Source organism: Theropithecus gelada, chromosome 13 (assembly GCF_003255815.1).
Source record: "Theropithecus gelada isolate Dixy chromosome 13, Tgel_1.0, whole genome shotgun sequence".
Classification (NCBI taxonomy): Eukaryota; Metazoa; Chordata; class Mammalia; order Primates; family Cercopithecidae; genus Theropithecus; species Theropithecus gelada.
Window position 1 is genome coordinate 44,090,643 of NC_037681.1, and position 12,688 is coordinate 44,103,330.

A 12,688-nucleotide genomic window follows, 5' to 3' on the forward strand; every position below is an offset into this window, starting at 1 on the left:
AAGAAACACTTCATTTCTGTAATACTCACTATCACACTAAAACTTTCACAGTAGGTAAAGTTGGAAAGTATCTTTGAGAATTTACATAACACATTAGTATCAGAAATTAAATACATACATTAAATACATTACTTTCATAATACCAGCAACCCTAAAGAAACATCACTGAAGGACTCTTGGCCTGAACAGAGCACACGAGGCTTCAGTGCCAAGTTTATTTCTACAACTTACCTCTTTTTATTCTTGCTTCCTTAATTTCCTCACAAAGTTTATTAAATTCTGGATCTAATTCAGCCGCAATGATAGCATGTGCAGTGTCCTTCAGGGTACAAGCCCTGTGCCTAATTATTTTATCTGTTAAAAAAGTTGGCATACATTTATTATAGAAACAAAATAACATTAACAAAGGACATCTTAAAAAGTAAAAGAATACAAACAAAATTATAAAAAGCATTGCTAGGTGAGAAAAAGTTCATTTAAAGTATGGGTAAAAAATAAATATACTAAGCTACTCAGTCACATTAGTAATTCTCTGAAAATTATACTTGAAGAACCTGGAAGGACTAAACCTATTACCATTTCTGAAGCAGTGTGGAGAATTATAAGAAAAAGATACCTACGGCTTTTAAATTTCTGAAAACAGAAATATGTGATTTTCAGTAAAAATTTAAAAAGTTTAGAGGATATTCACCAAATGCCCAGCCCCAGAGTTGTCAGAGATTAATATTAAGAATTCAAAAAATCTTAAATTTCTCCTAAGTTGACATTGGTCAAAACTATGATAAAGAATGCAATATATCCTAAAGGTGACTTATTTTTTTAAATGTGACAAAAACAGAGACATACAGAAAGACTTTCTAAGCTAAAGGGCGCAAGATGGTATATACATTGTAGGCAATCCAGGAGAGAAGCATAAACACAGTTCCAGGCAAACTATACCTAAAAATGGTACTAAAAGAAGAGTTTCTGCTTCACACTAATCCAGAAGTTCCCATTCATAAACAATACAATATAAACAGTGCCCCCTATGCCTGCACAACTCAGAAATATGAAAAGGCAAGTAATATATCAAGTAACTAATATTCTAACAGTATCAAGAGCAAGAATCCAAAGTTCCAAAACATCATTTGCTTTTTCCTCTCTAGTAAAGGCAAACAGTATACACAAAGTTACAGAGATACTTTATAACTTTTCTGATTTGAAAGTTATTATGGCTCACTGTGGTAATCTTACAAAACCAAACATGCACCACTCAAAGGCAACCACTGATATATTTACTTCCAACACATTTTCTCTAAACATTCACTCAACAAATGTTGATTGCACTAGGGAAAGCTGGATGGTGGCCACCCGCAGCAGTGAACAAAACATACATGATACCAACTTTCAAGGACTTTTTCAGACCACTACAGGAACAAATAATCTCCCATACATCCAAATTAACACCTCCTCCCTCCAAAAAAGAAAAAACCCAGAAGCAAAACACCCTGAATAACAGCTATGAAGAAAACCTACAGGGTACTGGTGTGGGTTCCAATTTAGATTGAGCAAGTCAGGAAGAAGTCTCTCTGAAGAAGAGGCATTTAAACTGACACTTGAAGCACAGACTGAAGTAGCTACTGAAAGATTAAGGGAGGAAAAAAAAATACTAGTGCAGGTTCAGAAAATACCATGTGAGAAAATCCTGTAGTAAAAAGAGTTTGGAGATTTCAAGAAACTGAAATGCAGCCAGTGTAGTATTATGAGTTCTAAATTTCTTTTCAAAGAATCAATATGTCAGTATGTTCAATTCTCTGCCTTCTACTTACAAACTTAACTTCCTCATAAAGCAAGCTTTTTCATTACCTGCTCCACCCTGACTCATTCCGATTATCTACTCCACCCTGACTCATTCCGATTACCTGCTCCACCCTGACTCATTCCAATTACCTACTCCATCCTGACTCATTTTGATTACCTGCTCTGTCATACCCATTTTTCCCGCCAAACCACTTACCCGGTCATTCTCCTTAGCCAATCAGAATTAGTTTAGCCTGTGCGGTCTAACCCTAGCCAATAAGGGAACAACACAGAAGCAGGGGCTACATGCATCAGGAATAAGAACCCCTTCCCCTCCCTTGTCCAACTGGGTGCCCACCATTGCTCCATTTATAAGGGCGCACGCTTCTATAGAAGTACCTTGCCTTGCTGAGAATTAAAAAGAAAATTTTATGTTTGAGTGCTATTTTTTTTGCAGCATTGAAACTTTATTTATAACAGTAGTCAGAACATAATAAGCAAGAGGAAAAGAGGAACTGATCATATTAAAATGATTTTAGATTGTATCCTAAGAGCAATGCAAATCGTTGAAAAGCTCTGCTGTGGCTGTTTTCTGATCACTGGATTGAGGGGAGTCAAGAAAAACACCAAGGGTCTTTTAGTGAGAGGATGATGACTTGAACTGGGGTAATGGTAGTGGTGAAAGACGAGATTACAAATTTGAAATGTGCTCTCAATGACACAACTTGGTGATAAAGTAGATAAGAGGGTAACATAAATAACAAAGATGATTTCCTAGCTTCTTGCATGAAAAATGGGGAGATGGGCATACTATTTATAAAGATGCAAAAAAAAAAAAAAAAAAAAAAAAACCACAAGAAAACAAAACCAGAATAGAGAGGAAAGGAGGAAAAGAAGTTAGAGATTAATTTTAAAGAGTTTAGCTTCAGGGATTTCAGTCTGGAGATGCCTAAAAAATATCCCACTGGAGATACCATGTAGGCACATGAATATGTGTCTCAACAATTCTCTTTATGAACAAAAAACACAATGATTTTGTAATCTGATTTAGTACACATTGTACTTCCCTAAGTTTGCTTAAAAATAGATCTATTGAAGCATAATAGACATGTAAGTTGCTCATACTTAAAGTATATAATTTGATACATTTTGACATAAGCACACATCCATAACATTACCACAACAATAAAGATAACAAATGGGCCAGGGGAGGTGGTAGTTCCTGTAGTCAAAGTACTTTGGGAGGGAAAGGTAGGAGGACTGCTTGAGCCCAGGAGTTTGAGACCAGCCTGGGCAACATGGCGAGCCACCATGTCTAAAAAAAATACAAAACTTAGGCAAGCATGGTGGTGCATGGCTGTGGTCCCAGCTACTTGAGAGGCTGAAGCATGAGGATCACTTGAGCCCAAGGAAGTCGAGGCTGCAGTGAGTCACGTTCATACCACTGCACTCCAACCTGGGCAACAAAGCAAGATCCTGTCTCATGAAAAAAAAAAAAAAAAAAAAAAGGCCAATGAGCATATCTATCATCACCAAAAGTTTCCTGTGACCCTTGGTCTTCCTTCCTTTGCCCTTCCCCATAGCCCTCTATTCCCAAGCAATGAAGGATCTGCTTTCTCTTGCTATAGATCAGTTTATATTTTCTAGAATTATATATACGAGTGGAATCACAAAGATTATTTTTAATCAGGATTCTTTCACTCAGCATAATTATTTAAGCACAAAAATAATTATTTGTCCCTATTTTTGCATGTATCTGTACTTCATTATTTGTTAGTGCTGAATACTAATCCATTATATGGGTATAACACAATTTGTTTATCCATTCATATGCTGGTGGACATTGGGGATAATTCTGGGTTTTGGCTATTATAAACAAAGTCACTATAAACACTGATGAACAAACCTTTGTATGGAAATATACATGTTAATTTTCCTTGTGTTAATACTAAGGGGTGGAATGGCTAGGTCAAATGATAAGTACGGCTCTCCAGCAACCGCAGGGGATTGGTTCCAGGACTCCATCTCCCCTTGGATATCAAATTCCCAGACGCTTACATCTCTCATATAAAATGAGGTAGTGGCCGGGCACAGGGGCTCATGCCTATAATCCCAGCACTTTGGGAGGCTGAGATGGGTGGATCACGAGGTCAGGAGTTCAAGACCAGCCTGGACAATTTGGTGAAACCCCATCTCTACTAAAAATACAAAAAAATTAGCCAGACATGAAGGCAGGCATCTGTAATCCCAGCTACTCAGGAGGCTGAGGCAGAGAATTGCCTGAACCCGGGGGGCGGAGGTTGTAGTGAGCCGAGATCACGCCACTGCACTCCAGCCTGGGTGAAAGCAAAACAGAATCTCTAAATAAATAAATAAATAAATAAATAAATAAATTTAAAAAAAGAGGTAGTACAGTCAGCCCTTTGTATCCACAGGTTCTAAAGCAGATACGGAGAGACGACTATAATGCATGTTAAACGTTCTAAGAAACTTCTAGATTGTTTTCCAAGTCAGTTGTACCATTTTACATTCCTACCACAGTGCATCACAGTTCCAGTTACTCCATATCCTTGATTATATTTGATATGGTCTTCTCAGTTTCAGACGATCCTTAGAGGTGTTTAATGGTGTCTCATTCTGTTGCACAGGATGGAGTACAGTGGCACAATCTCAGCTCACTGCATCCTCTGCCTCCTGAGTAGCCGGGATTACAAGTGTGTGCCACCCCACCCAGCTAATTTTTGTATATTTAGTAGAGACAGGGATTCACCATGTTGTCCAGGCTGGTCTTGAACCCCTGACCTCAGGTGATCCGCCCACCTTGGCCTCTCAAAGTGCTAGGATTACCGGCATGAGCAACTGCACCCGGCCTCATTGTGATCTTAATTTGCATTTCACTAAAGATTAATGAGGTCAGCTGGGTGAGGTAGCTCACACCTGTAATCCCAGCACTTTGGAAGACCAAGGCGGGTGGATCACCCGAGGTCAGGAGTTTGAGACCAGCCTGGCCAAAACGGTGAAACCCCATCTCTACTAAAAATATATTTTTAAAAAGCCGGGCATGGTGGTGTGTGCCTGTAATCTCAGCTACTCGGGAGGCTGAGGCAGGAGAATCGCTTGAACCCAGGAGGTGGAGGTTGCTGTGAGCTGAGATCACACCACTGCACTGCAGCCTAGGTGACAGAGTGAGACTCCATCTCCATAAATAAATAAATAAGATTAATGAGGTTGAGTATCTTTTCATGTGTATATTTGTCTTCTGTATATCTTCTTTGATAAAGTGTCTTCAGCTCTTATGTCCATTATTTAAATTGGGTTATTATTAAATTCTGAGACTTAATATTCTGGCTATAGGTTTTAAGCTCTTGTATTTAGGTATGTGATCCATTGTGAGTCAACTTTTGTATACAAAGGTCTTTTTTTGCATGCTGATATCCAATTGTTCCAAAACAATCTGTTGAAATTAATCTACTTTCTTAATTGAACTGACTTTATATCTTTGTTAAAAAGCAATTGATCCTCTATGTGTGCATCTATTTCAGGACTCTATGCTATTTCATTGACCTACTTGTCAAACTTCATGCCAATATACACTGTCTAGATTAGTGTAACTTTGTAAGTCTTATAATAAAGTAGTATTAAGTCTTCCAACTGTTTTTATTTTTCAAAGTTGTTTTGACTATTCTAGGTCCTTTTCATCTTTATATGAATTTTAGAATCAGTTTGTCAATTTCTATCAAATGCCTGCTGGAATTCTGATTGGATGGTGTTGAACCTGTGGTTCAATCTGGGGAGAAATTACATCTTCATAATGTTTAGTCTTCCAATCCATGAGCCATGACATATATCTCCATTTATTTGGGTCTTCTTTAATTTTTCTCACCAAAGTTTTATAGTTTTTAATGTATAAGTCTTACTTACATGCCTTTTGTCAGATTTATCTATATTTCATGTTATTTTTTGATGTTATTTCAATTTTCTGTTTGTTGCTAGTATATAGAAAAACAAGTGTTTTACATACTGATCCTGTCTCCTGCAACCCTAACTTCACTTATATGTTCTAATAGCTTCTTTAAATATTCCATAGGATTTTCTATGTAGACATCATATGTCTACAAACAACAGTTTTACTTCTTTCTTTCTGGAAGTAGGGATGCCTTTATTTCTTTTTCTTACCTTATTGCATTGGCTGAAAGCTCTGGTTTAATGTTGGATAGAATTGGTAAAAGCAGACATCCTGGTCATGTTTCTGATCTTAAGGAGAAAGTACTTACTCTTTCATCAATAGTATGATGAGAACTGTAGGCTTTTTGTAGACATCATTTATCATTGAACTGAAAAGCGGAGATGGGGGAAAAATTTTGTTCCAGTAAAAACATTTGACTTACAAATACAGGCTGTCAGCTTGATGATAGTCTGCTGACCCCTGGTTTAGAGCATTTACTTTTAATGTGATATATGTGATTGTTGATATGGTCGCTATTTATTTTCTACTCGTCTTATATGCTCTTTGTTCCCCTTTTCCTCCTTTTCTCACTTCTCTTGGAATTACTATATACCTTTTTATTATTCCATTGTATCTCCTTGTTGATTTATTAGCTCTAACTCTATTGCAGCCCCTGTGTGAACTTCAAGGAATATTCCCTCTCCTTTTCTGGCCTCAGATAGGTTTCTCACACATATGCACTAACCACTACTTAAACACTAGGGTAGGACCTCCTGGAGATAGCCGCAGTGTTCTCTCTGTGCAGCTTTCTTCTTTCTGGTAATCTTCCCTACAAACGCAAACCACTGTGGCCTCTTCAGATTCCCAGGTCTGGCTCCTCAATTCAGAGGACCTCCAGAATACGCCTGGGTTGCTCCTCCTGGGGCTGGTATCTGGAAATTGTCTCCAGGCAACCACACTGCTCCTCTTACTTGTTTCTATCTTTTGGGAATCACTGTCCTGTGTTGCCTGGTGTCTAATGCTTTCCAAAGAGTTTTTCTTTAAATATATTTTGTTCATTTTTTTTTTCATTGTTTCATGTGAGGGGGTAAATAAATCGAATCCCTTTTACTCCATCTTGGCCTGAAGAAGAGAAGAAGAAGTCTCCTGGTGTCTTTTAAATACTCTTTGAAAACCAAACTTTAATAGTTGTCCAACAATCCAAAGTAGGATGTGCTTTAATTTTTCAAAAGTATTGTTCTCTTTTTGGAAGTTTTAAATTGCTTCTAATTTTAGCTACTATAAATAAAAAACTACAATGAACGTCAACATCCTTAGAAGTAGCTATACTTTCAAGTTGACAATACAATGTGTGTAGACTATGCAATACCACAACTTTCCACCACTGGCTTTCTACCTCGGCTTGAATGAAGAGAAACTAAAAAAGAGGTAAGATTAAATCTAAAGGCATGGATCTGGCATATTATCTCTAAAATAACTCAATGATTGGTCTTTCTGCTTTTTATAAAGTATATCTTCTATCCCAACACTACCCTAAATTAAGCAAGAAAAAAGAATGAAGAAAAAAAAATTCCATAAAAATTTCCCACTAGTATGGAAGACAAGGAATATAGTCTTTAAAAAAAATCTGCATTTGAGAGGGGACACTCCTTTTCTGGGGAGATGGGGGTGGAGGTACAAAGTCTCACTCTGTTACCCAAGCTAGAATGCAGTGGAACGATCATGGCTTATAGCAGCATCAACCTCCTGGGCTCAAACAATCCTCTCTGCCTCAGTGCCCCAAGCAGCTATTAATAGGACCACAGGCATGCGCCACCACGCCCGGCTAATTTTTGTATTTTTTGTAGAGATGGTGTCTTGCCATGTTGCCCAGGTCACATGCTGGTCTCACATTCCTGGGCTCAAGCGATCTGCCCACCTGGGTCTCCCAAAGTGCTGGGATTACAGCTGTGGGCCACTGTGCCTGGCCAGGGCATTGCTTTTTCATGTGCCTATCATTACAGTTTTCAATCATTGTTTAGAAGAGTGTCTAAGATTACACATAGCATATAATCACAAACTTAAAGAATATTAAAACTAGAAGGGATGTCTATGATAATCCTAGGTTCTTAATCTTTTTGACCTGTATCCTTATAAGAACAGAATATGGCTGGGCATCATGGCTCACATCTGTAATCTCAACACTTTAGGAAACTGAGGCACGAGGATTGCTTGAGGCCAGGAGTTTGAGACCAGCCTGGGCAACATATGGAGACTCCATCTCTACAAAAAATTAAAAAGTTAGCCAGTATTGGTGGCTCATGTGGTCCCAGCTATTCAGGAGGCTGAAGTGGGAAGATAACTTGAGCCAGGGAGGTCGGTGGCTCAAGTCAGCTATGATGGCTACAGTGAGCCATGATCGCACCACTGCACTCCAGACTAGGCAACAGAGTGAGACCCCATCTTGGGGGAGGGAAAAAAAAGAAGAGAATAAAAGTTGAAAACTGCACATGAATATAATTTTGTTTGCGGATTCAAAGACTCATTCATCATTTAAAACTCTAGGTTTAAAATCATATGGGAATAGAAACTACATATTTATGAGTTTCTACTCTGTCTCATACTTTAAGATTTTAAGATTGTACAAATCCATGAAATTTGCAAGTTACATAAGCACAGCAAAAAAACCCCACATATTGGCTTTGAAGTCAAGACAGCTCTCAATCCATTCAGTTGTGCCATATAACATCTGTAGGTTTGCACACGGATTATATAACCTTTCTGAGCCCCAATCTCCTCATCTATAAAATAAAGATATTACCACTTACATTTGTCTTCAGCAAAAAGTAATTGCTACTTAGGACATATATAGATGAGTATCTATAAAATTAACAGAAGCACTACTTTAATGAAAGTAACAGCAATTTCACTGTGTTGATGTTTCTTTTGTAATTGGTAAACTTTTACTTTTAGTTCATTATGAAGAAAAAAAAAATCCCAGAAGTACATTAGCTGAGGTTTTGTTCAATAAAATTATTAAGAGTAACCATATTTTTAAGAAAAGCTAATTTTCATGTTATGATTTTTCATCCCAAATAATTTCATAAATAAGAAATTTGGCTGGGCATGGTGGTTCACACCTGTAATCTCAACACTTTGGGAGGATGCAGCAAGAGGATCACTTGAAGGGTTTGAGACCAGCATAGTCAACATAGCAAGACCCCATCTATACAAAAATATTTTAAAATTAGCCAGGCATGGTGGTAAGTCCTGTAGCTGTAGTCCTAGCTACTCGAGGGGGCTGAGGTGGGAGGATCACTGGTGCCCAGGAGGTCAAGGCTGCAGTGAACCAAGATCATGCCACTGCACTCAGGTCCAGGCAACAGCGTGAGACCTTGTCTCCAAAAAAACAAAAAATAAAAAAAAATTTAACTATATTTACTGGTTCGGGTCATATTTACATATTATTAGCATTTGTGCATATTTCTACATAATGTTACCATGTCTCCATTTTATAATTTCTACCTAATCTGAGATTCCTTGAGTTAGTATCTAAAAATAGAGGTTAGGCACAGAGGCTCACATCTGTAATCTCAACACTTTGGAAGGCCGAGGCGGGTGGATCACCTGAGGACAGGAGTTCGAGACCAGCCTGACCAACATGGTGAAATCCCGTCTCTACTAAAAACACAAAAATTAGCCGGACATGGTGGCGCATGCCTATAATCCCAGGTACTCAGGAGGTTGAGGCAGGAGAATTGCTTGAACCTGGGAGGTGGGGATTGCAGTGAGCTGAGATCGTGCCACTGTGCTCCAGCCTGGGCAACAAGAGCAAAACTCTGTCTCAAATAAGTAAATAAAATAAAAATAGAATAATGAATAACATTTACTCATTGGCCACATTTATTAAGAATATGCTCTACACAAGATGCCTATATAGATCCTGTTCTCAATAGGCTTTGAGTCTAAAACAAGGGGTAAGGATACGTAAACAAATAACTATGGGTAAAAAAGGAATAAACGTCTCAGAAAAGTTACATTATGAGATTCAGAGATGAAGGGGTTACTTACAACTGGAAGGAAATCAGAAAAATCTTTCATGAACTTAGCATTTTAGTATTCCTTGAAAGGTAGGTGAATTTTTTTTTTTTTTTTTTAGACGGAGTCTTGCTCTGTCGCCAGGCTGGAGGGCAATCTTGGCTAACTGCAACCTCCGCCTCCTGGATTCAAGCGATTCTCCTGCCTCAGCAGGAGTACAGGCGCACACCACCACGCCCAGCTAATTTTTGTATTTTTAGTAGATATGGGATTTCACCATGTTAGCCAGGATGGTCTCGACCTCTTGCCCTCATGATCCACCCGCCTTGAACTCCCAAACTGCTGGGATTACAGGCGTGAGCCACCGCGCCCGGCTGGGTAGGTGAAATTTAAAAAATATAGGTGCTTTCAAAAGCTACGTGCTTTTCAAAAGTACATTTTCTTGTATGTTACTTATACCTCAATAAAACTGATTTAAAAAGAAAAACATGTAAATACTCCCAGTAGAGGGGACACATTTGACAAAGGTACTGAAAGAATAAGACTGGGACTTACACTGGGCAAGAACTGGGACCCATATTTCCTAGAAAAGGGGCCCTCCTGGGCACCTCTCTCTTCTCATTCTACACACTGTCTATGAAATCTCATTCACTCCTCCTCAATGATGACTCCCAACTATATCTCCTGCCCACTTCTTTTAACCTCCAGAACCACATATACAACTAGTAATCTCAGCAGTTTGGGAAGCCAAGACGGGCGGATCACGAGGTCAAGAGATCGAGACCATCCTGGCCAACATGGTGAAACCCCATCTCTACTAAAAATACAAAAATTAGCTAGGCATGGCAGTACACGCCTGTAGTCCCAGCTACTGGGGAGGCTGAGGCAGGAGAATTACTTGAACCCAGGAGGCAGAGGGTGCAGTCAGCCAAGATCGCACCACTGTACTCCAGCCTGGCAACAGAACAAGACTCTGTCTCATGAATAAATAAATAAATAAATAAATAAATAAATAAAGTCTGCATTTTGTCTGGGTGTACCAAATATAACTCATACTAACATGTCCCAAACTGAATTTCACATCCTGCCCATAAATCTGTTCCTCCATTGGTTTACCTTCCCAGATTTCCTCTATCCAGACCAAAACCTCAAGGATCATTCTAGGTTTTTGTCCGCCATATTTAAATGGTTGATCACTAAGACCTCTACATTCAATCCCTGCAGCCACTGCAATTAAATCTTAACTGATGTTCCAACCTCCATCAAGTGGTAACTCCCTTGACCTCTACCCCAAATTTGATACTAAAAGGTCAAGGTTGTGTCTTAACCATCTATATATCTCTAGCCTTAAACAGGATTTATACACAGAGAATATTTAATAAATAGAGGCTCAATAAATGTTGAGTCAGTGAGTAGAGAAGTAAATTAGTTTCCCACTACTCCTCCATGGAGGCACTCTATTCTCCAGATTTGTTGTTTTCATACCTTTGTTTCCTCAGCCTGGAATCAATGCCCTTCCCAATCTTGCTAATCTCCAAGTAGTGTCTTCTCTTCTGTGCTCCACTAACCCAGTAACATATTTCTAATAAAGTCCTTATGATACTGTCTTATAATTATCTGCTGGCACCTTAGCCACCTCTATGATATCCCTTTATCTTAATATTTGTTATTACAATCACCAATAATTTGATTAGTGTATTTATCATCTCTAAAAATTGATGACTTTCTATATAGTAGGGATTGTGTTTCATATATCTGTTACAGGCTGAACTGCATCTCCTCAAAATTTATATGCGGAAAGCTTAACTCTCAGTACCTTAAAATATGACTGTATTTGGAAACAAGGCCTTTAAAAAGATAATTAAAATAAAATGAGGACATATGGGTGGGTTCCAATCTGACTGATGTCCTTATAAGGAGAGAAAATTTGGACACACCAAGAGACACCAAGGGCACACAGGCATAGGGAAAAGGCCATGTAAGGACAAAGAGAGAAGGAGGCCGCCATCTGCAAGCCAAGAAAAGAGGCCTCAGGAGAAACCAAACTTGCTGACACTTTTATTTTGAATTGATAACCTCCAGAACTGTGAGAAAATTAATTTCTGTTATATTTTGTTATGGTAGCGCTAGTAAGCTAATACAATTACATACAGAATAAAGCCTGCCACATAGTAGTTATCCAGTAGGCATTATGGATCTACCATAACACTGATTATATATATATAAATATAAATATATATAAAATCTTGGTCTCAAAAGGCAAGAATTGTCACAGTCATATTTGTAGTCTAGGCATCCAGCTCAGTAATTAGCAGATAGTATTCACAAACACTAATGGAAAAATGAATGAGTTTGGTTGAAACAACTCATAAAATAGAACTATGGCAGATAAATTTAGAAATGTATTAAGAGCAGAACACAGAGAGCTCCAAAAGTTTGGGTGAATCTGGGGGCTTTAATCCTATGCAATTGGTACAACACAGAAGATTCTGAGGAAACTAAAAGATTAGGGCCAAAATTTCAGCAAAACTTGTCAAATGATGGTATGCAGCATATGAACAGGCCTGGGGAATATAGGAGGGGTGCACTGCAAGACCAAAAACGGGGATGAGCCAAACATAATATATCATGTATCTATAGTGTAGTAATTAGGGCCAAATATCTGATACTGGTCACATTTAGAACACAGGTCAATTTCTCCTTGTTCCCATCATTTAATTTCTGTTCCCATCATCCTCAAGGGAGAGAATCTGGGTCAACAGTTAGGCAACATGTATATCTTTCAAAATGTTGGCTTCTGTCTTCTATGTATATGTTAGTTTTTCCCCCAAATGGCCAAGTGTTCTGCAAAAGAGAACACTATAAGCTTTCAAATACTCATGGGAACTTGTAAACGTAATACAACATTCATGTAATTTCCACTTGCTACACAACACACCCTGAGGA

General features: G+C 38.4%; 1 protein-coding gene across 4 annotated transcripts in view; it reads right to left on the minus strand.

Moving 5' to 3' along the window:
- Positions 1 to 12,688, minus strand: part of ATAD2B (ATPase family, AAA domain containing 2B) — a 175,188-nt gene that overhangs the window by 17,123 nt on the left and 145,377 nt on the right. For all 4 annotated transcript variants that reach the window (XM_025354788.1, XM_025354787.1, XM_025354786.1 and 1 more), the window contains one exon: positions 232 to 354. In XM_025354788.1, coding sequence (XP_025210573.1) covers positions 232 to 354 — 123 coding nt within the window. The remainder of the gene's footprint in view (positions 1 to 231; positions 355 to 12,688) is intronic.